Here is a 26,955-nt window from a genome sequence, read left to right on the forward strand (position 1 = left end):
TAAACACTGCAGTCCACCTGCATGACAAACATTGAATAGATTGGATTTGTTTAGAGGAGGCTAAGGAGAGGTAAATTGGAGATGAAGGTCTGGAACTCCTTGCTCAAAAGGGTGGTTGGAGCAGGAACTTTTGTCGCTGTTAAAATAAATTATGGATACACATTTGAAGTATCTGACCTATACAGCTATGGTCAAGGGCTGGAGATTAAGATGTGGTTGGAGAGCTCTTTTTCAGCTGGCAAAGTCACTGTACCATAACAATAAATGATTTTACTCATGTTGCATAATAGCATGTTACCTTTCGTTTATGATCCAGTTGATTGAGCATTCCTTGCAACCGAAAAACTTCTTCTTTCACATGAACACTGTTTCTATCACTGTGTTCTGAGAAAATAAAGTTGACTCTGATAAAGATACATGGGAGACACTGACATCATTCTGTGTGTTCATTGCAGTCACTATTTATCAATTAAATGGAGCATATTGACCAAGAACAGAAAAATGTCAGAAGTGCACTTTCAAGGGATGACTGAAGCAGGTCAGGCAGCGTCTGGGGAGCAGGAGAATCGATGTTTCAGGCATAAGACCTTCATCAGGAACTCTGGCAATGGAAATAACATGAGTAGACCCAGCCAAATTCTTCTGCTCCTTGGATGCTGCTCTATCCTAGGCTCTATCTACTTGGCATATTGCAAGGTGTGCAGAACATAAGGAAGGATGCCCACAGTGTGATGACAGGACAGGTCTTTGTTTGTTTAATGACAGTGTGGAGTTCCATACTGCCAAGCGTTGATGTAGCTGCAATAGGAAAATTGGTGAGGACACGTTTAGCTATGCTTCTCCCTCTTGTTGATTGTCTCACTACCTACTGCAGACAGAGTCTGGCACATATGTACACCTATTAAGCTATTCTTGGCAATGGACAATGAACACCCCAAGCATATTACAGTCTGGACAAAATCATGTGCCCTCCTCATGATGAGCATGTTAGTGGAGCACTTAATCAAGTGGAAAGATAATGGGTGAGGACCCTGCCATCTACTACCTCCATCCATTTGTTTGTGGCAGGGTAGCCTGTAGATGGTCTGGGTGTCCTTCTACCAATTCAGGCACCTAAGTAGGCAATTACTGACTGCATAAGGGACTCATCCTACCACCAGTGGTACTAGCCCAGAGCCGGGCAGATTGCTGTATGGGCAGCACTCGAGCAAACATGTTGGCTCCTAGGCATGGGGGTAGAAAGGTTGGCTCTCTCATTCAAAGGCAGTGATTGTCAAAAAGATCTGATATCAGCAATGGGAGTCCCTCCCTCCACTGAGACCCCATTCTCACCCTCACTCAGCTGGGCGGGGAGCCATTCTTTGATCCAAGACATCAAACAGATGCAGTGTCACGAGTGTGTTGCTGGGAAAGCACAGCAAGTCAGGCAGCATCCGAGGAGCATAAGAATTTGGCTGGGTCGACTCATGTTATTTCCATTGCCAGAATTCCTGATGAAGGGCTTATGCCCGAAACGTCGATTCTCCTGCTCCCCAGATGCTGCCTGACCTGCTGTGCTTTCCCAGCAACACACTCTCAACTCTGATCTCCAGCATCTGCAGTTGTCACTTTCTCCTATCAAACAGATGCAATACTGGAAGCTGCAAACACCTTGCCAGTGGTGGTGCTAAACACAACAGAGCTGCCAATGTCTGACAGGCCAGCAGCTCTGAGCAGATGGGACTTCCACCACCCTTAATTATGGGGAAATGCCATGAGCCTGTTAAGTGCCTAACTCATATAAGGTGGAACCAGCCTTTTGTAGAAGTAGCAAGAGGGTGGTTTCATTGGTTCTGTAGTCATTCTTTGAGGTCCCTATCATCTCCAAAGGGTCCCACCCAGAAGTGGTATTTAACATGGAGGATTACTGATTCATTTGCCCAAGGAGGGTAGGAGGTGGTGATCAGGAGGAACTTTCTTTGCATATGCATGAGTTAATATCATGAAATTTCATGTTGGGATGAGCCAATATTGAAGATTCCTAAGTCACTCTATTCCTGACTGCATATCACTCTGCTACTTCCTCCACTGGGTCTAGTGATGGAGGAATCTGGGATTTTGCCTATAAAGCTCTTGCTCAACTCTATGGGACAGCTATCCCAATTTTGGCACAAGTCCCCAAGATTAGTGGTGAGGACAACTTTGGCTGGGTCTACTCTTGTTATTTCCACTGCCTAGCTATATACAGGCCCTCTGTTTTGTTTTATTTATTTCACCTTTCTGTAAATTTCATACAACTCAGTGTTTGTCAGCTATTCCAGAAAACACATATTAGTCAATCTAACCATTGGAACTTGAGTCAAATGGACTAGATTGTGTTGGAATAGATTTCCTCACCTGAAGGACATGAGTAAACCATGTGGGTTTTTATGAACCAGATTATCAATTTTATTCTAGACATATTTAAATTTCGTGTCACAGGAGGGTTAGCTTGTGCCCCTAAATTATAATCAGCTGATTCCAGACAGCACCATGGTATTGACTTTCAGTGGGATGTTACTTATACCCCCCACACCTTAACAGCACAGAGGTGGAACGAGTGGAGAGTGTCAAGTTCCTGGGAGTGGTCATCCACAACAAGCTTTCTTGGACTCATGTGGATGCACTGGTTACTTCTTCCTCAGGCAGCTGAGGAAATTTGACAGGATGGCAATTACCCTTGCCAACTTTTATAGGTGCGCCATCGAGAGCATTCTCTCTGGATGTATCACTACTTGGTATGGCAACTGTACCAGTCAGGTTACAGAGTGGTGAACTCAGCCTGGCCAACTTCCCATCTATCGAATCCATCTACCAGGCCCACTGTCAAGGAAAGGCCACCAGCATTCTTAAAGATCCACCCCACCTTGGCAATGTTTTTCTACAACCTCTACCATCGGGGAGAAGGTATAGAGGCCTGAACACATGTACCAGCCGGTTTTGCAACAGTTTCTACCTTACTGTTGTTAGAATACTGAATGGACTCTCAAATTCTTAACATTCGCCTGTACCTGTGTTTTTGTTTTTGCCGCTGTTTACCTATTATTTACTTATCTATGCTACTTAACTATGTGATCTGCCTGTATTGTTCGTAAGGCAAAGCTTTTCACTGTCCCTTGGTACACGTGACAATAAATTCAAATCAATTCAATTCATAATCCAATAATATTACTGTTCTGTTCTTGTCACTCAGATCCTCAATTTCCTTTATTTAATCTGTTTCTTCTTTGTCCGTATTCATTCATGACAAAATATGCTCATTAATTAAGATGCATTATAAAAGGCTATCACAATGTTAATCCCCATATTCTGCCACATCCACTTAATTACTGACTTTCATTTAAATGTTACCTGCACTTCATTTCCATTGACATTCTACGTGAGTATATTTTGATTTTCTGCCATTGCTACTAGAGGTGAAACCTAAATCCAATATTTACACTGTTGCCAAAGCAGAGAAAAGTACTCACTAACCCAAACTCAATTAAAGGTAACAAGCATTAGCATTAACCCCAATCCAATTATATTAAGACATCACAAGTAATGCTTCTTGGCTGCCAGAGTAAAAACAACTCTTCACTAAAATTACCTTGTGTTTGTAGTGTCTTGTATCTAAAATCAAATTCATCCTGCAGATCTTCAAGATATTTGACATCTTGTTCTACCAACTGTTTTATTAAAAAGAAAGGAAAGAAACTTTGGTTATAAAGATTTTAACTGCTACATTTTTTCTTGTAATTAATTTTATTTCTTTCCTTAAAGAGTAGCAGCAGAGTTTAAGGTTGAGGATTTATAGCTTACATTAATATACATAGCATGGAAACAGGCCATTCAGCCCAATGAGTTCATACCATGTTTATCATCAGTTAAACCTTCTCCTGAATCTTCTCACATAACAAGGTATTTCTTCATTACTGAGCTGAAAATGTGTTGCTGGAAAAGCGCAGCAGGTCAGGCAGCATCCAGGGAACAGGAGAATCGACATTTCGGGCATAAGCCCTTCTTCAGGAATCATTACTCTAGTTTCTTCATTACTCTAGTTTCCCCTTAAAGGCATCTATAATATTTGCTTCAAACACTCTGTATTTGAGAGTTCCACATTTTTACCACTCTTTGAGTGAAGTAGTTTCTTTTGAATTTCCTATTGGATTACTTGGTGACCATCGTATATAGATAGCCTCAAGTTGTGCTCACCTTCACAAGAGCAAACAATTCTCTCTGAATCCATTTTAAATTTTTAATTTATTTTAGTTTTAAACATCCCTATTAGGACACCCTATTAGGACACCTCTTAGCTTTCCTTTCTCATGAGAAAAGTGACCCAGCCTGTCGATCATTTCCTGAAATGTATTTCACAGTTTTTCATATTATCATTGTATGTCTTCACTGCACACTTTCCAGTGCCTCAATCACATTTTTATAATACGGTGATCTGAATTACTCTAAGTGCCACCTTCGGCAAAGTTTGTTGAAGGTTCAGCATAACTCCATTGTTTTAAATTCTATCCCTTTAGAAATAGAGCCAGGTGTTTGGTTTTTCTTATCTAACGTCCATGTTAACCTGTGGTGCAACATTTAGCAACTGATGTATTTCTATTTCAAGATCCCTTTGTTCCTCTAGCCTACCTAGATTTGCATATTCCAATTAAATAGCACTAATGGATGGGAGGTTGACTGGAATATTTTGCAATGGTCAAGTCTGGAGGTAATAAAATCATAAATGAGGCTTTCAGCAGGAGATGTAATAAAGAATGCGTGGTGCTGAGTGATACAATTAACATGAAAATAGATGCTGATGGAGAAAATGTGATTGGAATCAGAATTAAATGGTGAGGGTAGCTACATTTAGTTAAGTAGCTAAAGTATGCATATTGCAGATAGTTGCTTGTCAAGTTGTTCCTTTTTTTTTATGAATGGCATGGACGAGTTGGACCAAAGGATCTGTTTCTGCGCTGTACACCTCTATGACTCTATGGCTGGCAAGGCCAACATTTGGTGCCCCAACCAAGCTGCCTTTGAAAAAGCAGCAGTGAATTACCTTCTTATCCACACTTCACATGAATCTAATAGTTCATTGCAGCATTCCACATTTGTAAATAATTGAGCAAGGTTCCCATTCATATTGCAATTTATTTCTTTGAAGGACAACCTGTGCTGCAGGTTGTTATTGTGTCTGTTGCTGTGTGGGCATCTTCAAGTTTCAATATCACAAGAACAATATTTCCATTTGCATAGGCCAGCATATTATTTAAGTAAACAGATAGGCACAAATATTAAGACTCTTGATGTTTTCCTATGAGTCATTTGTTCTGTGCAAGGTCTGAAGGGAGTAAGGGAATCTGAAGATTTCCTTCTTGACTTACAGGCAATGCCATCCCACTCTTTGAACTTGTCCCACTTCAATCTCACTGTCACATAGCTTTTACATAGACATCGTCTAAATGGGATATTCCTAAATAAATTCTTTGAAGGTAAATTGTGTAGCTGGAATTAGATGTATTTTTCTTTGATTACAATCTGGAGGCACATCATTATACTAGATTGCATCATACATCACCTGACTGGATGTTCAATGTGCCCAAGAATTCATAAAGCTACACATGCTGGAGGATGCAGTTAGTAGGTTTCAAAATATAGCACTGGATAAATCAGCACATAAGTGGAGAGGAGTTAATGGCAGTAGAAAAATGTTAGAATATACAACACAACATACATATATATGTACACACACAAACTCATATGACTAGGTTGAGAACACCATTATTCTGGTCTGACATCAACTTTAGAAATACACCAGAAATCTATTGGATCCTACATTGTAACAGTGATTACGCTTCAAAAATCTGTCCTTGGTTGTAAAACATGTTGGGACACTTTGAATTCTTAGAAGACCCCAGGTGAGGTGCCAGAAGATTGGAGGTTGGCTAACGTAGTATCATTATTTAAGAAAAGTTGTAAGGACAAGCCAGGGAACTTTAGACCGGTGAGCCTGACGTTGGTGGTGGGCAAGTTGTTGGAGGGAATCCTGAGGGACAGGATTTATACATATTTGGAAAAATAAGGACTGCTTATGGATAGTCAACATGGCTTTGTGCGTGGGAAATCATGTCACACGAACTTGATTGAGTTTTTTGAAAAAGTAACAAAGAGGATTGATGAGGGCAGAGTGGTAGGTGTGATCTATATGGACTTCAGTAAGGCGTTCAACAAGGTTCCCCTTGCTAACCTGGTTAGCAAGGTTAGATCTCATAGAATATAGGGCGAACTCGCCATTTGGATACAGAACTGGCTCAAAGGTAGAAGACAAAGGGTGGTGGTGGAGGGTTGGTTTTCAGACTGGAGGCCTGTGACCATGGAGTACCACAAGGATCTGTGCTGGGTCCACTACTTTTTGTCATTTATATAAATGATTTGGATATAAACATTGGAGGTATAGTTAGTAAGTTTGCAGATGACACCTAAATTGGATGCGTAGTGGACAGCGAAGAAGGTTACCTCAGATTACAACAGATTACAACAGGATCTATCAGATGGACCAATGGGCTGAGGAGTTGTAGATGGAATTTAATTTAGATAAATGCAAAGTGCTGCATTTTGGGAAAGCAAATCTTAGCAGGACTTATACACTTAATGATAAGGTCCTAGGGAGAGCTGCTGAACAAAAAGACCTTGGAGTGAAGGTTCATAGGTCCTTGAAAGTAGAGTCACAGTAGATCAGAAAGTGAAAGCGGCATTTGGTATGCTTTCTTTTATTGGTCAGAGCATTGAGTATAGGAGTTGGGAAGTCATGTTGCGGCTGTATAGTTGGTTAGGCCACTTTTGGAATACTGCATGCAATTCTGGTCTCCTTCCTATTGGAAAGATGTTGTCAAACTTGGAAGGGTTCAGAAAAGATTTACAAGGATGTTGCCAAGGTTTGGGCTACAGGGAGAGGTTGAGCAGGGTGGGGCTGTTTTCCCAGGACCATCAAAGGCTGAGGGGTGACCTCATAGAGGTTTATAAAATCATGAGAGGCATGGATAGGATAAATAGACAAAATATTTTCCCTGGGGTGGGGGCATCCAGAACTAGAGGGTATAGGTTTAGAGTGAGAGGGGAAAGATATAAAAGGGACCTAAGGGGCAACTTTTCATGCAGAGGGTGGAGTGTATATGGAAAGAGCTGCCAGAGGAAGTGGTGGAGGCTGGTACAATTGCAACATTTAAAAGGCATCTGGATGGGTATATGAATAGGAAGGTTTGGAGGGATATGGGCTGTGTGCTGGCAGGTGGGACTAGATTGGGTTGGGATATCTGGTCAGCATGGATGAGTTGGACCGAAGGGTCTGTTTCCATGCTGTACATCTCTATGACGATATAAATGCAAGTCTTGCCCCTTCATAGATCTCTCTCCCACAGTTGCTACTAAAGCTTTTGAGGTCAAAATGTCAAGAAGATCTAAGATAATATGAATCCATTAAGGTTAGTCTCAGGTACAAGTGTTGGATGCACTGTAAACCCCACCACTGGCAAACTGGCCTTGCAGGTTCCACTTGTGAGTGTTTGTCAAGTTAAGTATCAATCAGCAGCCAAATCCTCACCCTTTTTAACTCCAATTATCTCTATCCTTACTCTCTAAAACTGTTGTCTACCTCACTGGTTACACTTGTATATGCACCAGACACCCTTGGACTCTATAGTCAAGAATTTATTGAATATGATGCACTTGGATTAAAGATGATAAGACAGCTGAACCCAATCCTGCCCATTATTGTAGTCCATATGTGTCTCTTGGGACAATTGTCGTCCTCCATGGTCGTCCCATTGAGGTTTGTTATTTCAGAATAGATTAAGGACAGAATATGCAAATGTTTCTCATGTATTATAATTCAGCTACTCCCTGATAAACATGTTTAGCATTTAATAAGGTCTTACATTTGCCATCCTTCCAATTTATTGCACATGGATAAATGTGGGTAACCTTTTAAGCCTGCATTAACCATGTGAAATCTCACCTGCTGGAGACACATCTCAGAAGCCTAATGTTACTGTATTCTTAGTTTTCCAACATGAACTGCTGGCAAATGAGGTTGTGTTTTAGTAGCTTCTGACTCTAAGTATTTTCCATTTGGTTCACCAATTGGATACAATCATCTTTTGGATAAAACAGGCTAAGTAGATGCCCATACTGATTCCCAATAAACATACCTGTGTATTCGCCTTTATGGCAGTCATTCTGTGTTCCAGACCTCTTTGCCTTTCTGAAATCATGGAGTTCTGTAGTAATTTTTCCTCAAGCCCCTTGTACACATAAACAAGATTAAAATTTAGGAGAGAAAATACACCAATGAATGAAACAGGATATGATTGTCTTGGCGCAATTCATTGATGGTATAATGGTGTTTTCCACCAAATGAAAATGAATTTGAAGGAGGTGTTTGATGAGATATTGTACATTAGGCTGCCTAGTAAAATAAGAGCCCACGGTGTTGGAGGTGGTATTTTAGCATGAATATACAGTTGTATTGTGACAGGATTCTAAACAGTTGAAGACAGAATTTGGATAAGGGGGACATTTTGAGGACGGCAACTAGTGGAGTGCTACAGGAATCAGTGTTAGGGCTACAAGTATTTACAACATATATTAATAAGGAAAGTAAATGTATTAAAGCCAAGTTGGAGGATGAAAATGATCTCACTGTTGTGCCAGGGAAGTGTATATTGACAAGAGGTTACTTTGAACAAAGTCCCAAATACAGCAGAGGATTAATGTTGCCTTTAAGAAGGATTGTAAACAACTGATTTATCTAGGGGCTTCTCTTTCTGAAGTCCACATATACTTGGAGAATAGCTCCACCCTTGAGGCAAGTGATCTTGAGAGCTGTATACAATTTCATAGCTGAGGCACACTACATGAAATTGATAAATGATCCACCTAATGCTGTCGTAAATAGGTCCAACAGTGGATCTTTCAACCGTAACTGCCATGATCCTGCTGCTCGCTCTGCAGCTCACTATACAAGAATTGATCCTGGGGTTGAAATATGGTGAGGCTGAAATGTGCAATAGTCGATCATAGAAATGACATGTAGTACTGAAATCGGATGTATTTTATAATCAATATAATAGCTAATGCACAATATAGTTGATCCTAATGCTAAAGCGCAGAAATACCTGTGCACGTGTTTGTACATAATTGATGGGTGTATATATGACAGCATTCAATGGTCTGAATTTTGATGTAAAGTCTTGCTCATTTTAAATGCTTTGTAATAAGTTTACTTTAGATCTGCAAGCAATGGTATTGACTGCATTGCCAATTAGGTTGTCCTGTATCATTGCTGTTTAAATACATTTTTATTATTACTTCATGGAATGGGCACCACTAGTTCACCCACAGTTATTGCCCATCCCCAATTGCCCTGCAGAAAGTGGTGGTGTGCTGTCTTTTTGAGCCACTGCAGTCCTTGGGACACCCACAGTGCTTTTTAGGAAAGGAGTTCCTGGATTCTGACCAGCGACAGTGAAGAAACGGTGATTATAGTTCTACGTCAGCATGGTACGTGACTTGGCGGGAAATTTACAGGTGATTGTGTTCCCATGCATCTGCTATCTTTGCCTTCTAGATGGAGGAGATTATGGATTTGAAAGGTGCAATAAGAGTTACTGGAATGCATTTTGTAGATAGTACACGCTGCTGCCACTGTATGTCAGTGATGAGCCGATGGCCAATCAATATTCTGAAGATTACCATTTACAAATTAAACTAAACTGGATCAACCATATAAACATTGTGGCTACATTTGTAGTGACATTTTGCAAATAATTATTACATAACTGAATAACATGAAAATGATTATTTCAGAAAGTGTCTGCATTTTATTTTAAAAATTTTCAATCCTACATAGAATCAACAAGATTGGTATGACGTTTGCTGATCGAGTTAAAATTTCCCTTGCCTTTAGTAATCTGTCGTTTCATTTTGCTTTACTATATATTAAAAATAATACCAATGGAAACTAATTGGGCTTCTAGCAATTTAACAAAATAAACACTGAGCAAAACAGCCCGATTCTTATCAGTGGCTACTTTTTCAGTTGCCTGCAGTACAGGCTTAGCAAGTTACGTTTTTCTTACCGCATTAAATCAGGGAGAGAAAGGATTTCACAGTCAATAGTGTTTTTATCTCTGATAATACATGCAGCCTAAAAAAAAGCTACAATTCAATGTATTTGGTTACATTTAATCTATGCTTAATAACTTAAGTAGAAAATGCATTTTTGCAGAATATGAAACAAGCTGTCATTTTGTTATTACGCATTGTGCATTACTGACCAAAACCAATTTCCACTCATTAATGTGCTATTTTTGCTATTAGTTTGCACATTTGCTAAGTGACTGATCAGTGTTTATACAGAATTAGACACAAATAAAGAAACTATAACATGGATATCTAAGATCAGAAACAATATTGCCTACCTGTTCAGGTGTGTTCACTGTTATTAGAATCCTCCGCTCCTCCTTCAGGCAATTTGCAATAACAGATGCCATATGCAAAGGGTTGTCCAGATACTGCACCTGCAGCATAAATCATAATGTAATGACAAAATATTAGACTCAGTGCTAACAATCCAGGCAGAATTACTTTTATGCCTTGCATTTGTACACTATTGGAACTGTGTTGGTGCAATCGAAAGATTATTATTCTTTTTTCATATTATTCGCAGTTTTGCAATTTATTCAACGTAGAACAGGGAAAAAGCTCAGTCTGGACTACATATCCAATGTCATTATATCAGCTTTAAAAACATATCCACAGGCAATCCAGTTTGTGAAAGATTAACAGCTGCTTAGGAACATGGCTGTTTAAAGTGAAAAATGGCCATGATTGAAGTCAAGGAGAACCCTTCTGCAAGAGAAAATGTGCAGCAACCTTGATAAGGAGCCAGTGGACAAAATGAGTGCAGTGTCCATATTCATAGGTTATGGATGCAATCATTGTATGTAAGGTTCTGAGGATGAAAGAGGAATTCTATGGTACATTTTAATAGTGCCACTAAACAAAAAAAGACTTTTGCAGTGTCAATATTAGCAACACACAATGCAAATCCTACACTCTATCACAAATATGGCTTTTGTGGCTTTAACTTGGTACTAGCTGAAGGCTGAAGCTATTTTTCATTCACAGACTAATGTGTACTTTCACACATTCATTATGGCTCTTGAATCTGCTTAAACATTATTTATTCCTCTATCCTGGTGAAATGTACAAACTTAGATAAATGAAAAGAATACATATTTATTGTACCTTCTGTGACCCTAAGGCATTTTAAAGAATTTCATAACTAATTAAGTACTTCTGAATTGCAGTAATTGTTGTAAAATAGGAAACCGACAATCAATTTATGAACGTTCCAGAAACAGCCAGAAGACAATTTTCAAATCTTCTTTAGATCCAGGCACGGTGGAAGATAAACAGGGAATTGCAACGGTTATGCTGATTTTGAACAAGGGTGTAAAGAGATACAATGGGTCTGTCAGTTTAACCTCAGCAGTGAGGAAGCCTTTAGAAACAATAATTCAGAACAAAATGATTTGGGTCACTTAGCAAGTGTGAATTAGTTATGGAAAGTCTGTGTGGATTTGTTGAGAGCAAATCAGGTTCAGCTAACTTGCTACAGGTACAGCCCATAGACAAAAGTGGTTCAAAAGATGGCTCACCACCACCTTCTCAAGGGCAATGAAGAACAAAGAACAATACAGCACAGCAACAGGTTCCTCAGCTCACCAAGTCTGCACTGACGCATGACTAAAAATCTTTTGCCTCTATGCCATTTGTATCCCTCTATCCCCCGCTATTCATGTATCTCTTAAATGTTGTCATTATATCTGCTTCTACCACCTCCTCTGACAATGCATTCCAGGCACTTACTGCCCTCCATGCAAAAAGAATTTGCCTCTCACATATCCTTTAAATTTCCCCCCTTTTATCTAAACCTAAGCACCCTATCAATTGACATTTCTACCTTGGGGAAAAGATTCCAACCAACCATTCATTCTATCCATGCCTCTCATAATGTTATAAATCTCTATTAGGTAGCCCCTCAGTCTCCTATGTTCAAATGAAAACAAACAGTTTGCCCAAGCTCTCATCATAATTAATCCCTTCCAAACCAGGCGACATCTTGGAAAGCCTTTTCTGTACCCTGTCCAAAGCCTTCTGGTCATATGGCAGCCAGAATATTCCAATACTCAATATTCCAAACGTGGCCTTTGCAAACCTCTAAATAGCTGCATCGTGACTTGCCAATTTTTATACTCTGCTTCAACCAATGAAGGCAAACACACCATACGCCTCTTTGACTCCCTCATCCACTTGAGTTGCTACTTTTAGGGAACTGTGAATCTGTATGTGCAGATCCCTTTGTATATTAATGCTTCTAAAAGTTCTGCCATTTATTGTATTTTGGAGGATATATACATCACCTCGCATTTGTCTGGATTAAATTTTGCCATTTCCCCACCCAAGTCTCTAGCCTATCTATATCCTGCTGCATCTCCAGCTCCCCCAACCTTTGTATCATCCATAAATTTACTAATCAGCCAACCCACATTCTTCTTCAAATCATTTATACATCTTATGAGATTAGATTCCCTACAGTGTGGAAAAAGGCCCTTCGGCCCAACAAGTCCACCCCGACCCTCTGAAGAGTAACCCACCCAATCCCATTTCCCTCTGACTGATGCACCTAACACTGTGGGCAATTTAGCATGGCCAATTAACTGACTTTGATAAACCAGCATAAAACACTGATTCAATCTCAGAATCTATGTCTAGTTCTAGGTGCCACACTTTAGGAAATATATTAAGATATTAAAGAGGGTGCACAAGAAAAAAAATCATACATATGGTTACAAGGATATCAAGCATCAGTTGCATCCATAGATCGGTTAATTTGGGTTAGGGTTAGGGTTGGAGAAGCAGAGATATGATAGAGTTTTTCAAAATTGAGGAGTCTGAATAGAGTGGATAAGAAGAAACATTCCTATTGGTGGATAGATTGAGAACCAGAAGACACTGATTTACAACAATTTGCAAAGAAGCAGTGGTGACATAAAGAAAAGCTTTCTTTTAAATGTAGCCAATGGTTAGGATTTGGAATGTAAACATATGGTGCAGTGAAGGTAGACTCAACTCTGGCTTTAAAAAGAGGTTTGGATAATTATCTGGAGAGGAAAAATTGCAGCGCTAAAGGGAAATGGAAATAGTGGAGTTGCTTTTACAGATAGCTGGCATGACCAGGATGGTCCAAATAACTATGATAATGATGATACTATGATAAAATAAAGAATCATTTAATCTGTTTTTATGACATTGATTGAGGGATAAATATTGGCCAGGCTACCAGGGAAGATTCCTCTGCTCTTCTTCAAAACAATATTGCAAGAGCTTTTACACATACCAGAATGGGCAGGTGATGCCTCAGCTTAATATCTAAAGATCTTAATTCTTATTCAAACTCTTATTTGCAGAAAGCTGCCCATAACCTTCATCAAAACACATGTTAGGGATGGATCACATCTATTCTGTTCTCTGAAATCATGAGGTTGCTAAGTATTCATGAGGGAAACCAGAGCAGAACGGTATATTAATAAAATAAGTTGCAATGAGGTGGTTTGTGAAGTAACTCCAGAGGCCGATTTTCCATCACCAAGTCATCCTTTATTTATGCATGAAGAATCCTTGACTCTAGTACTACCTGTTCAGAGTCAGCTCTCAGAGTGCCAGAATCTCTGACATTTCTCTTTTTATTTGTCAGTCAGACCTGATTTGACCACGTTAACAGGCCCAATCAGGGAACTCATTCTATGAGGTCCAGCTGGTTGACCTTGTTACAATCACCAAAGGTTGAATGGCTTCTTTCTGTTCTGTAAATTCTGTACATTCTTTGATATTGTGATGCAATTAAACAATTTGGTTTGAAAGAAATTGAGTAAAACATACTAGATAGTAAATTAGATTTTGGTTTAAGAATGACTGCCCTCCAGAATATGAATTATTAGATTTAAGTGACTTTTCATCGATTTGAGTGAATTTTAATGGATAGAAGATCAAGGGAATTGCATTTATGATTTCTCAAACTTCTGCCAGAAACACGCATTCAGGAATCAACCATTTAATGCAGGTCTTCAAAGCAATCATGCAGTTTAAAAGGAATGTACTTTGGCTTGAACGAGTTGTCATTCAGATTTAACATGTATTTCATAAAACGTGTTAAAACTGCTTCACAGATACCACTGAAAAGTTTCATAGCAAGGATGATGGGATATTAAATTGAGTGGAACATAACCTTTGAACTGACGGATGTGTTGGGGCTTAGAAATTAAAAGGCAGAAAAGATTCTCAGACTGCAAGGTTGTGGAATATTATAGGTTTTTCAGTTGAAATGTTCATATTTTCTGCATATGTTTAAATAATTTGTACTTATGATTTGAGAATTGGTTCTTAAATACTTCAAAAGAGCATAATGTAAGAGCACTGAAATCTTGTTTACTGACCAACAGGGTTATTTTTGGCTTTCAGCTTATGACTAGCCGATGTGGTCAATAACACCAGATTGTTCCAATCTAATAAAGGAAGTCTATGAAAAATGACTGGAGAAATTAGCTACTCAAATGTCAAATGGCAAGGTTTTTCCACTTCACTGACACATCAAAGAACTTGGTTATTATTAACGTTCATAATGGGCCTTTAATTAACTGTCATTGCGCTCAAAGGAAAATCAAGGGAGCCATCAACATTACTCAGTTTTATACTAAATTTAAACATTATGAAAAATAAAATAAACTATCCATATTAACTTACAAAAGTATCCTATGGCTTATTGACCGGTCATTACGTACTGTCCAAGAATATCTAGACGGATCATGATTAGCAGCCAACTTTTGCCACTTGTTTTAGATGCAGACACAATGCAAACTTGGTTTGCCAATGCAATTAATTGATGGTAGCAGGTAAACAACATAGGCTGTTGGCTCAGCAAGGGATCCAAATTTTGGAGTATCCAGAATGGGTTCCACTCTTTATTCTTAAAACCAGCATTAAAAAATTTAAAATGGAAGTTGTATTTTAACTGGAGAAGGTGCTGGAAATCTTTGTAAAATTTGTTTGATTTGAAAAAGACATTAAAATGGCACAACATTGTGCAGGCCTAAAGATTTTCCCAATACTGCAGTGTCAGACTTTGGTGTAGAAGCTGAAGAGCAGGAAAATGTCATCAATCCACAAAAAACCACGAAATCCTGGAAACAAACCTAGCAAAGACAGTGGAACCAGATAGGTCAATGGATACATCATTAATGCTATCCCCTACCAACTCCACTACTAGTGCCATAGACTGCTCCATCCACCATCCCCACAAAACACACCTACAAATAATACTTGTCAATTATCACACAAAGCAAGCATTTAGAGCTTCAAGTTGCCCTCCCAGTGTTTCAAACCTCACATTATCAAGTTGTACATAGCTCCTCTAGAGCAGTCCAGCCAACAGAAACATTGTTTAAGCAACACAACAGTTTGCTCCATCAAAAATATGCCTTTTGTTATGTGCAAGCTGATTACTTGTGTGTGGGTAACTGTAGCTTAGTAGGGTGCCACAACATCAAAAGATTGTTCCCCTCGTCCAGGAGCCACCTTCATTTGTCATGGTGATGGAAAATAGACTGCTTAGAATAATTACTGCTGAGATATTGTATACTGAACTGCATGATATACTGATGTTAAGTTAGGGGAATTTCTTTTGGTTATAGTACATCACAAAATTGACATGCAGTGCTTGTAAACAGATGTGTGTTCAATTAATGACTCCTTGCATCTTGAGAAGGCCTGAAATCCTTACAAATGCATATGTTTGTTCCAGAGTTTTCTCTACAAAGAAAGAACAAAATATGTTCAGCAGCTTGAAACATGGAGACTTAGGACCTTCTTAATATATCAATGGATGGCAAATGGAGAGATGTTGTAATTATCGGCTGCTCCAACCTTGAACGCTCCAGGTATACAAGTTCATGAGCAAAGTCACCTTCATAGACACAAATTGCTTTCTTCGTTATTCTCTGGCATTGCAGCTACTGGTTTAGCAGGTGGCAAATTTCAGTAACCCCCTTAGCAATGCAGAGATGTCTGGCAATGCTTCTCAAAAATTCACCTTGGAGAATTGTCGCTGAACATGCTTCGAGGATGTAGCCTCCTCTCTTCTCTCTCTCTACCTTCTTCGAACAACATATTCTGCTCTGTGAAGTATTTGTTGTTCTCTTTTCTTGCAGTAATCCAAAGGGGATGTATACAACCTCAAGTCTCGGAGCAAGCAGCATGTGCAGAATCCTTGAAATTAGGACAAAGTTCTTCAGCAAATGCCACACAAAGACGCTGTATACTTAAGCAACTTTAAACAACTTTGAATACTTCTACAATCAAAGCAAGAACCAATGGAAAACAACTAACAAATAACTGAAATTGTTTGTTAATACTTTGAAACTGTGCCACTGGACAATTCTTCCTTATTTTGAACCTAAAGTTGCAGCACGAGCATCTGTAATTACATTTACTCCTTCAGCAAAATTGCAGAGGAGTAAATGTTAATGTTATTTCCTCTTTCCATTTTTCCTGAATTTATGGACTTCCTCAACTCCCGCTTCCATGAAACCTCTCTTACCCATATGCATGACTATCCTCTTCAACACTACCATCACCTAAGGTTTTTCCACCTCTATTGTCCTAATCACTGACTGGATTATCTCCAAACACTTCCTTATATCCGACCACTGGGTCTCCCAAAACTCTTTCAAGCCTACTGCTTGTGAGATCACACCTAGAGAATATTCTGCTTGAAAATACTTAATAAATTTTCAAGCAGAATATTCTTTTTAGATTAGAAGTAATCCAATCTAAAAAGAATATTCTGCTTGAAAATACTTAATAAACTATACTTTTAAACTCCCAGCTGCCAAGCTCTTCACCTCCATTTGCCATGATACTTCAGCAATGGTCTGTTTGCTCAACAATTCCCTTGATTGAGCTTCAATTTCCACATATTACCACAACCTTTAAACTCTCCTATTCTGGTTGCTTCTCCAGGCATGGTTTTCATCTTCACATCCTTGAGTTACATGGGGCCCAGATCCCAATTTTGGCCCACAAAATGACCAGGTTCCACATTCTCTGCGAACCATTCAACTGGCTCTGCTGGCCACCTCCCTGCCCCTTCCTAGCTCCCCTCAATCCACAACATTTTTGATTTCTCCTTGATCTGCCCTCAGGTTCACTTTATGTTTGTTTTGTCCGGGACACCTACGTTTTTCATTTTTGACTCCATTCCAATGAAATGGCAGATCACTCAACTTGCTTTATTGATTATGCTCCTAGCTTACATTGTAAGTTCAATTTTACCATACACTAAGTAGTGCAGTAAATTGTTGGATCACGTCCATCATCACAATACTATCAGTAACAATAATACCACCATCATTCACAACATTGTCTTTTTAGATTCTGTGCATCCAAATCTCCACAGTTAAGTGAATGGTAAACAATATATTCAGCTCTGGAGATGAAGTCATAAAATTTAACGCCAAAATTTTCTGCCTTCACTGGAAATTTCCAAATCAGACTTCCATATTGCAAATGAGTGGGAGGAGTTGAATTGACAAGCACTTACAAGCAAAACAGTCTCCCACACAAATGTGTCTTGCTCTAAAGTTATATCCAGACGGACCAAACTTGGTTTTAAAAAAACCCTGAACTAATTATAATGTCACTTACAGCAATTATTCTTGGTCATTTTAATTTTTAAATTAAGTCTAGGGCCATTGCAGAAATCCAAAGCTCACGTTAAAAGTTTTTTTAAACAGATAACTGGATGAGTAGGTGGAGATAAGGAGGAGGCAGAAATTTCCCCAACTTTCATTCAAAATTTACAGACCAATTAGGTGAAATTCCCATCTTCACAAATTTTAGCAAAAATGCAATGACAGGCAAATAAAACACGGTGGAAGATTTTCGAATTTAACTTCTCAGTGGGTTGAATATTTTTAGAGGTTGACACTTTGGCCACGTAATGAAAGTTGACCTCCCTGATGCTGATGGGCCACCACAGCACTGCTGCTTAATAATTGGCTGAACTACCTTCCTTTTTGAAAGCTAATGCAGTTGACTGCAGGGGCCAGGATATTTTCTCAGCCAGAAATAAAGACTTCAATTGTGATAGAGATTGAAGCAAGTGGACTCATTATTCTTTGAACAGAGCAGGTTAAATGGAGATTTAATAGAGATATTCAAATTATGAAGCACGTCGAAACATTAAATAATGATAACTCGTTTATATTTCTTCTAGTTTTCATACTAATGATGACTGCATTTCATTAATCCTTCTGACCTCATTCATCCTTGCGCCAGTTCTGAGATGTTACTAAACACTTCTGGAGAATGTGGGACTTGAACCTATGCCTCCTGGCTCAAAGGTAGGGACACTGCCAACGTGTCACAAAAGCCCTTTATATTATGATCTGTTGAACAGTCTGAAGTAAGGTTCAGAGAAACACAATGAACGTCTATTCTCTGTTATCAATGTACACTTTCTTTTGTTTCTTCACAGTACCAGATCATCCTTTTTTCTCTTTTATAAGTATTTTTAATCAACCAATTTAGATGTTTTATTATACATGTGTGGAGTAGGTGGATCTTTTATCTGGGCCTCCAGATTCAGAGTTATGGATGCTATCACTGCACCACAAGATGTATGCTGCATATGTACAACTGCGTACTAATGCTATACAGGTGGTGTGCACTAACAGGGAAAACTCATGCACTCCTATTATTGGAGCAGCATAAAATTGTGGCCATTGTGTCAGGATATGCATTTTCATATTGCATGTCTTTTAAGGCTTGGCACCAATTTTATCCTTCACTGTCTATCTAGATTAAAACATTCTGTTCTATTAAAGAACTTCTTTGCTGCTGGCACAAAACACAGCTCTCCCAAATTGCTAATATTACATTCAGATATACTGCAGCATAAAAAGGTTTAACTTGAGATTATAATGTTGTGCATAGTTAACAAATGAACTTGTTCTGATTGGCAGAATGCCACATTGACTTCTGAGTTAACAGTTTTGCTCAATACATAAAGGTTATGGGAACTACACTGGCAATAACTAAATAAAAGTCCTATTTCTGTTCTACAAAATAATTATCAATTAAAATTGACTTTTTAAATGTACCATTATCCACTATGTACCATCTGACTACAATAACGCTCTCAAAGACAATAACAAGACTACAAGAAGAATGTTTTAAAATATTTGTCAATAATGTACAAAACAAATTCTAAATTTCTCCAGTGTTTTGATCTAATATTCACGTGCAATGGAAAAAATAGTATTTTGACAGAAAACTGGAGTCTTTACCACTGGGTACCAGCCCCTAAATCACGGTTCCAAATTCTGCTGTGCCCTCTGGCCCTTCCCATATTTCACCTTCCATAGATTTTAGGAAGCAGAGTGGAGAACATCCCCATCAGTATCAATGATGCTAAAATGGAGGTGCTCAAGAACTTCAAGCTCTGAGGATCAATGATCTGTCCTGGTCCATGCAGCTCGATGCTACAGTCAAGAAAGCACACCAATGCCTCTATTTCCTCAGAAGGTTAAGGAAATTTGGCTTGTCAACAATGACTCTTAAAAATTTTTATAGATGTACCATAGAAAGTACCTTTCCAGATGCATCACAGCTTGGTATGGCAACTGCTCTGCCCAAGACTGCAAGAAATTAGAGAGTTGGGAATGCAGCCCAGTCCATCATGATAACCAGCCTTCCTTCCATTAACCTCACTCATATTTCCCAGTGCCTAGGGAAAGCAGGCAACAGAATCAAAGACCTCTCCCACACCGGTTATACTCTCTTCCACTCTCTTCCAATGGGCAGAAATAACCAAAGTTTGAAAACACATACCAACACTGTTATCACTCTTATGAACAGACCTTTCATATATTAGAGTTGACCTTTCTCTGCACCTTCTCTGTAGCTGTAACACTATATTCTGCATTCTGTTCTATTACCCTGATATATAATTTGTCTGGTGAGCATGCAAAATAATACTTTCCACCACATCTCGGTACATTTGACAATCATAAATCAAAAATAAAATCAGAGGTAGCTGACTACTCATGTTTTAGGAAAGGTTCATAGGACTGTGATGGGCTGCCTCACACAACAGTTCACTTCTGGGAGAAATATACAACTGGCTGCATCTCTGGAGCTTGCTTCTAGGTAGTGTTGCCTACCTTTCTACATTTTACTGGTATGGTGCTGTTCCCATTCAGAAATAATAGTACCAGCAAGTTGATTCCAGCTATTGCCATTGTATCCTGCATCTCTGACTGATTGACTTAATAGGTGATCTAATAGAGTTAGAAAAATAACAGCACATATTACAGCTACCATGGTCTGGAAGCTGATATGCAGACTATTACTTTTTCTCTCCCAAATTACCAGAATTGCATTTTTTTTATGGCATTAGAGGCACTGTCTTGGTCCTGATAATTTCTCATGTAAATTCGAAGAACACTGAAACATCACCTTAATTATAACGATACCAAAGTCAGGTAAATAACTGAACAAATGACCCCGATTTGTCTATCTTCACATTAAGAGCATGGGAGCTAAGGAGCTCCATCATCTTCACACCAGAGGGCATGAGTGGTTTCAGTTTGGATATGTCTTTTTTAATAATATACATCTTATGGCATTGTGTAGCATATACTGGACATAGAACATAGAACACAGAAAAATACAGCACAAGAGCAGACCCCCTTCCACCCACTATGTCTGCATTGTTCATGATGCCATTCTAAACTAATCCCAGCTGCCTGTACATGGTCCTTCTCCCTCTATTCCCTGCCTGTTCATATTTCTGTCTAAATGTCTCATAAAGGTTGGTACTGTATTTGATTCACCACCACCCCTGCCAGTGCGACCCAGGCACCTAACACTCTGGAAAAAAAGCTTGCCTCACAAATCGCCTTCAAACTTTCCCCCTAGTATATAATCATTCTACCCTGGGGAAAAGATTCTGACTATCCACCCTACCCATGCCTCTCCTAATTTAATATACTTCTATCAGGTTGCTCCTCACTCCTGACACTATAGCGAGAACAATCCAAGTTTGTCCACCCTCTTCTTGTTGCTAATACACTCCAAGTCAGGCAACATTGTTAAGATTAGAGTGGTGCTGGAAAAGCACAGCAGGTCAGGCAGCATCTGAGGGCAGGAGCCCTTCATCAGGAATCTGGGGCTCCTGTCCGAAACGTCGATTTTCCTGCTCCTCGGATGCTGCTGGACCTGCTGTGCTTTTCCAGCACCACTCCATCCTTGACTATAAGTTCCAGCATCTGCAGTCCTCACTTTCACCAACATCTTGGTAAATTTCTTTTGTACCCTTTCAAAGCTTTCACACCTTTCCTCTAGTGTGGTGACTAGAACTGCACATAGTACTTTAAATATGCTAAAATATTATACAGCTACAATGTGACTTTGCCAACCTCTGGATCTTATAAGTCTTGTGGGAACTTGACCTTTAGTTCTACAATAAACAGAATTCAGTTGGTTCTAAGGCTCTGAGTATTGGATACATGTTTACGAAAATTTAAGTCTACTGTGGAAGAAGATTAAAGTCCAGTAAAGCATTTCAGAGGTAGGGAAATTTTCATTTAAAATATCAGAAATTTTTTAATGTAGGAAGAGTGCAAACATGCCATTTCATCAGAATAAAAAGGCAAAAATCATCACAAGTAGAGAGGGAAAGTACACCAACCCTTCGCTGTCTACAACTGGGAAGGTTATATCAATACTTGTTTAAGAAAATGTATTTTACAGAGTTTTGGAAGAAGTTTGAAATATATAAAAGAATTATTAAAGCTCTATGCCAAGAATGTTGCTACAATCCAGGATGAGAAATCCCTGAATAATTTTAAATGCAAAAGTACAGTGAAGAAGGTTCTCTAAGATTACAAAGAGATCTTGATCAATTGAGTCAATAGGCTGAGGACAAGCAGATGGAGTTTAATTTGGATAAATGCAAGGTATTTTGTTATGGTAAAACAAACAAGGGCAGATCTAGTGATTAGAACCAGGTTGACCTCATTGACTATGAGGTGATTGATTGGCCCAGATTAACAACCCCAATCAGGAAAGCCCTGGCTTACAGATATAAACAAGAGGTTTTTTTTAACTGAACAATACAAAATACAGTTGATAATAAACAAAGTAGTTCACAAAAAAAACACTATATAGAGAGGAAAGGGCAGCAAAACCAAACCCCATCTCAACCAGTTTTCAGGGAAATGAAGAAAAACCTCAAATCCCACTTCCATTCATACAAAGATAACAGTAACAATCACAGGCAGAACAGTGCACAGAACACAGCTATTAAAATTATAACCAAGAGATTTAGAATCCCCTCAGTCTAGGGGACTGACTGGCTAGACCATAGTCACTGTGTTACTGTTGCTGTTGGTTTCTGCTTTTCTTAGGGGGAAACCTGATTCCTGAACTAGCTGAATTATATAGCCAGTTTGTTAACTGGTATTCCTTTTTTTAGTGAGGACTGATATCTAAACTGCCTGATCTACACAATCAATGTGTTTCAGGTGTAACTCAGTTCTCATTAGGGGATTGTTATTTCACTGGCTGGTTAGAGTCTGTGTGTTACTCTTTCCTCTTGTCCTTTGAGAAAATGCCAATGTTGATTTTGTGGCAGGACTTAGCCCTTGGACTCTAATTTTCTTTGTTTTTTTTTGTATGTGTCTTTACTGTTTTTGGTGTTTGGACTGAGTCCTTATGAGAAAATACATCTTACCAGATGAGCTGTTCCTGTGGGAACGCCTAGCTCTGAGACTGGGCCTCTGTAAAGACGAAATATCTGTGTGTGTATGCTGGGAGGTGAGCACTTGCTGGATGCTGGAGTTTGGCAGAGGACCCTGCTGTTGGGAGTGAACCACACCCCTATGAGTTAACTGCACCTTTACAATGTGTTGTGTTCTTGTGAATGAGCCTGGTTCTTCAAGGATAGACCAGGACTCTATGGAGAGTGAACACCTGCGTACTGTGGGGTATGCATTTGCTGACTTCAGGAGTGGACTCTGCCCTCAGTTGTGGACTCTGATTTTTAGCAATGGACTCTGCAGTTTGGAGTGGACTCCATTTCTGACAATGCATTTTGTATACTGGAGTGGACTCTCATTCTGGGAATGGACTCTACATTTTGAAGATAACAATTGTTCATGGTAATGGATTCCGTACCAGAAAGGACTCTTTATTGACATTGCTTGTTGAGTCTATCACCTGCACTGTCTTCTGTGTCCCTGGGTGTGGCAGGCCTTGATGTGAGCTGGGAGGGTCATAGGTCATCCTGAATGCTGTTACCCTGAGAGCTGGAGGGTGGGTAGGCCATCATGTGAACCAGAAGGTTGGTAGGATGTCCTGAGAGCGGGAGGATGGGTGGGTTACCCCGATGCCGGTGGCCGTGAGAGCCAGAAGGTGGATAGGCTGTTCTGAGTGCTGTCGTCCTGAGAAGGGGTAATCGAGACAGGCTGTCCTAGAGGTGGTCGGGAGGTGTCAGAGTGGCAGACAGCCAGAAGGTGTGTAGGGGCAGGCTGAGATCCAGAAAGCCTGTGGGCTGCCCTGTGTACCATCGTCCCAGTGAAGGGGATGGGCTGTCCTTGAGGCAGCTAAAGGTGTGTCAGGGCAGTCCACAGACCAGATGGTGCATCAGGGTAGGTAAGGGCAGATCAAGAGTCGGAAGGCCAGCCTCAGCACTGTCACCCTGGGCAGGCATCAGGGCGAGCTGTCTCAGGTCGCTAGAAGATGTGAGGAACGGTTAGGGAAGCTAGAAGGTGGGCAGGCCATCCTGATCGCTGCCGACCTGGGAGGGTTGGGGCAACAGGACAGGTTGTCCTAGTGGTGGTGGGAAGGTGTCAGGTCGGACCGAGAGGCGGAAGGGGGAGGGACGGGTGGTTTGCTGGGAAGGGGTCTATATTTTATGTACGGCTTTTTAATCTAATTGGACTGTTATATATGTACTTGTCATTGTTACTGTTTTGTGATGTTTGAAACTTGGATTTGAGGTTTGTCCTCACTTCCCTGAAAACAGGTTGAATGGTAGGGTTTGGGCCCTGGCTTTGTTGCTTGATGCCCTTGTAAAATTGCTGTTTCTTTGTATACAGCTGTTAACATCTAACTTTTTGTTTTGTAAATTTTATTGTTTAAAATAAAAATGTAAACAGGATTTTGATCTCTTTATTTAACAGTACAAAATACAGTTAACAATAAACAGCAAGCAGCAGTTCACAAAAAAACCCCACTATATGCAGGCGAAAGGACAGCAAAGCCAAACCCCATTGTTCAAACAGTTTTCAGGGAGATGAGGACAAAGCTCAAATCCTACTTCCATTCATCACAAAGATAACAGTAACAAACCGTGCAATCAAATCAGTAACAATACATAGAACACAGACCCAATATAGCTTATAAAACATATAAACAAGAGATTTAGAATCCCCTCAGTCTAGGGGACTGACTCTGTGCTGGCTGGGCACACTGTGTCACTGCTGCAGTTGGTTTCTGCTCTTTTTGGGGGAAACCTGATTCCTGTATTTGCTGAATTAATTAGTCACTTTGTTACCTGGTATTCCTTTTTTATTGACTGATTTTTAAACTGCCTGATTTACACAGTCTTTCAGGGGTAACTCAGTTCTCATTAAGGAACTGTTGTTTCATTGGCTGGTTACAGCCTGTGCATTTTTTTTGAGAAAAGAACTATGCTGATTTTGTGGTAGGGCTTAGCCCTTGCACTCTGGTTTTCTCTCTTTGGAATTTTTAAACTTTTTTGGTGTTTGGACTGAGGCCTTGTGAGAAAATACATCTTTCCAGATGAGCTGGCCCTATATGGAGAGGCCTGGTCCTTTGTGGGTAAGGAGGCCGCTGTAACAACTGAACACCTGTGCATGTGCTGGGAGGTGAGCAATTGCTGAATTCTGGAGTGGACTCTGCATTCTTGGGTGGACCAAACCCCTGAGAGTTAACTGCACCTTTACATTGTACTGTGTTCTTGTGAGTGGGCCTGGTCCTTTGGGTGGTCAAGGCCTGTGAAGACTGGATATCTGTGTGTGTGGTATGGACTCTGCCTTTTGAGAGACAACTCTGCCTTTGGTATTGGACCAAACCCCTGTGGATTAACTGCAGCTTCACAATGTACTGTTTCTGAGAGTGGGCCTAGTTCTCCCTGGAAGGCCAGGCCTTTATGGAGACTGAAACCTGTGTATACACTGGGATGTGAGCATTTGCTACATCCTGGAGTTTGGATGTGGATTCTGCCTTTGTACTAGAAACTATATTGAGGATTTTGTGAATGCTGTTACTGTATTATGTGGGTTCTATAATTTTGTTTGTATGGATCAGAGTGGACTAGAGGGAGCTGGAGGGTAGATGACCAGCCTATGGGAAAGTGGGGCGGGGGTGGGTCTGCTAATACACAGGGTGGCTGGGGGCTAGGCAGCTGATTAGTGTGGTCATAAGAAAGCTGGTCAAGGGAGGGGCAGCCAGTATGCGAGCTGGCTGGGGGCCAGAGGGTCAATGACCAGCCTGGAGGAAGGCTCCTCCCAGCATACTTATCTGTACATGGAGCGGGTGGTGCCAGGCAACTGATAGTGTCCTTGCAGAAAAGCTGGGAAAGGGCAGGGCGGTTGGTACGCGGGAAGCCTGAGCCAGGTGGCTGACGCAGCCCGTAGGAAGGCCTACCGGGGATGGACTGGTCAGTACGCAGGGAGGCTGGGAGCCGGACAGCCAATGGCCGGTCTATAGGAAAGCTGGCCAGGGGAAAGGGTCAATAAGTACGCGGGGTGGCCGGGTGCTGGAAGGCTGACAGCAGGAAAGCAGATCGGGGGTGGTTTGATCAGTACGTGGGGTGACCGGGAGCCGGTGGCCGACAATAGTCCCAGGGGAAAGTGGGCTGGGGAGAGTCAGTCAGTACACAGGGTGGCCAGAGACCGGAAGGGCGATGACTGACTGACTGACTGACTGACTGTCCTACAGGAAGGCTAGTCAAGGAGGTCTTGATAGTATGGAGGGGTTTCAGGTGTCTTTTTTTTAATATAGCTATATTGGGTCTGTATTCTGTGCACTGTTTGTGATTTGACTGCATTGTCTTGCCTGTGTTTGTTACTGTTATCTTTGTGATGAATGGAAGTGGGATTAGAGGTTTGTCCTCTCCCTGAAAACTGGTTGAATGGTGGGGTTTGAGGTTTGGCTTTGCAGTTTTTGTGAACTACTGCTTTCTGTTTATTGCTAACGATTTTGTACTGTTTTAATAAAATAAAAATCAGAATCTCCTCAGTTCAGGTAAGTAACTCCAAGCCGGCTGGCTACAGCCAGTGTACTCTGCACAAGTAAATAAAGGGTGAAACGATATTGGCCTCTGTGCAGTTACTTCCGTGGCGATGGGGGGAATACAGGACATGCCTGAAGAACGTTGGAGCTGGGGTAAACTGGTTCATTCATTGGCTCGGTGTTCCTGGTCATCCCGGACTCCGATTCCAAGTAGTTAGACGTGCATAAAGTTCATCTCGCAAACTCGGATGATGGAGAAGCTGTGAGCATGATTTGTGATATATGGACCCAACAGACGTATTGGTCACAGACAATAGGATGTCATCTAGCAGCAGGTAATTTCAATATATGCCGAATGCTATTTGGCTTTAGGAAATAAGGACAACTCTGCACCCCATCCATCGTCCAATAGTCTAGTGAAAAGAGTGGTCCAAACATTAAAGGTAGGTTTAAAGAAGTAGCCTACCGTGTCAATTGATACCAAATTGTCTTGGTTTCTGTTTGATTATACAATCA

At 40.3% G+C, this 26,955-nt stretch overlaps 1 protein-coding gene across 1 annotated transcript in view; it reads right to left on the reverse strand.

Moving 5' to 3' along the window:
- LOC122551256 (signal transducer and activator of transcription 4-like) overlaps window positions 1–26,955 on the reverse strand; it is a 103,057-nt gene that overhangs the window by 40,061 nt on the left and 36,041 nt on the right. Inside the window, exons 4-7 of the mRNA XM_043692873.2 lie at window positions 10,476–10,574; window positions 8,205–8,297; window positions 3,608–3,686; window positions 299–384 (exon numbers count right to left, since the gene is read on the reverse strand). Of these exons, the coding sequence (XP_043548808.1) occupies window positions 299–384; window positions 3,608–3,686; window positions 8,205–8,297; window positions 10,476–10,574 (357 nt within the window). The remainder of the gene's footprint in view (window positions 1–298; window positions 385–3,607; window positions 3,687–8,204; window positions 8,298–10,475; window positions 10,575–26,955) is intronic.

The sequence above is a fragment of the Chiloscyllium plagiosum genome, unplaced genomic scaffold (assembly GCF_037043375.1).
Source record: "Chiloscyllium plagiosum isolate Xiang-an unplaced genomic scaffold, Cpla_swu_hap1 HiC_scaffold_7, whole genome shotgun sequence".
NCBI lineage: Eukaryota > Metazoa > Chordata > Chondrichthyes > Orectolobiformes > Hemiscylliidae > Chiloscyllium > Chiloscyllium plagiosum.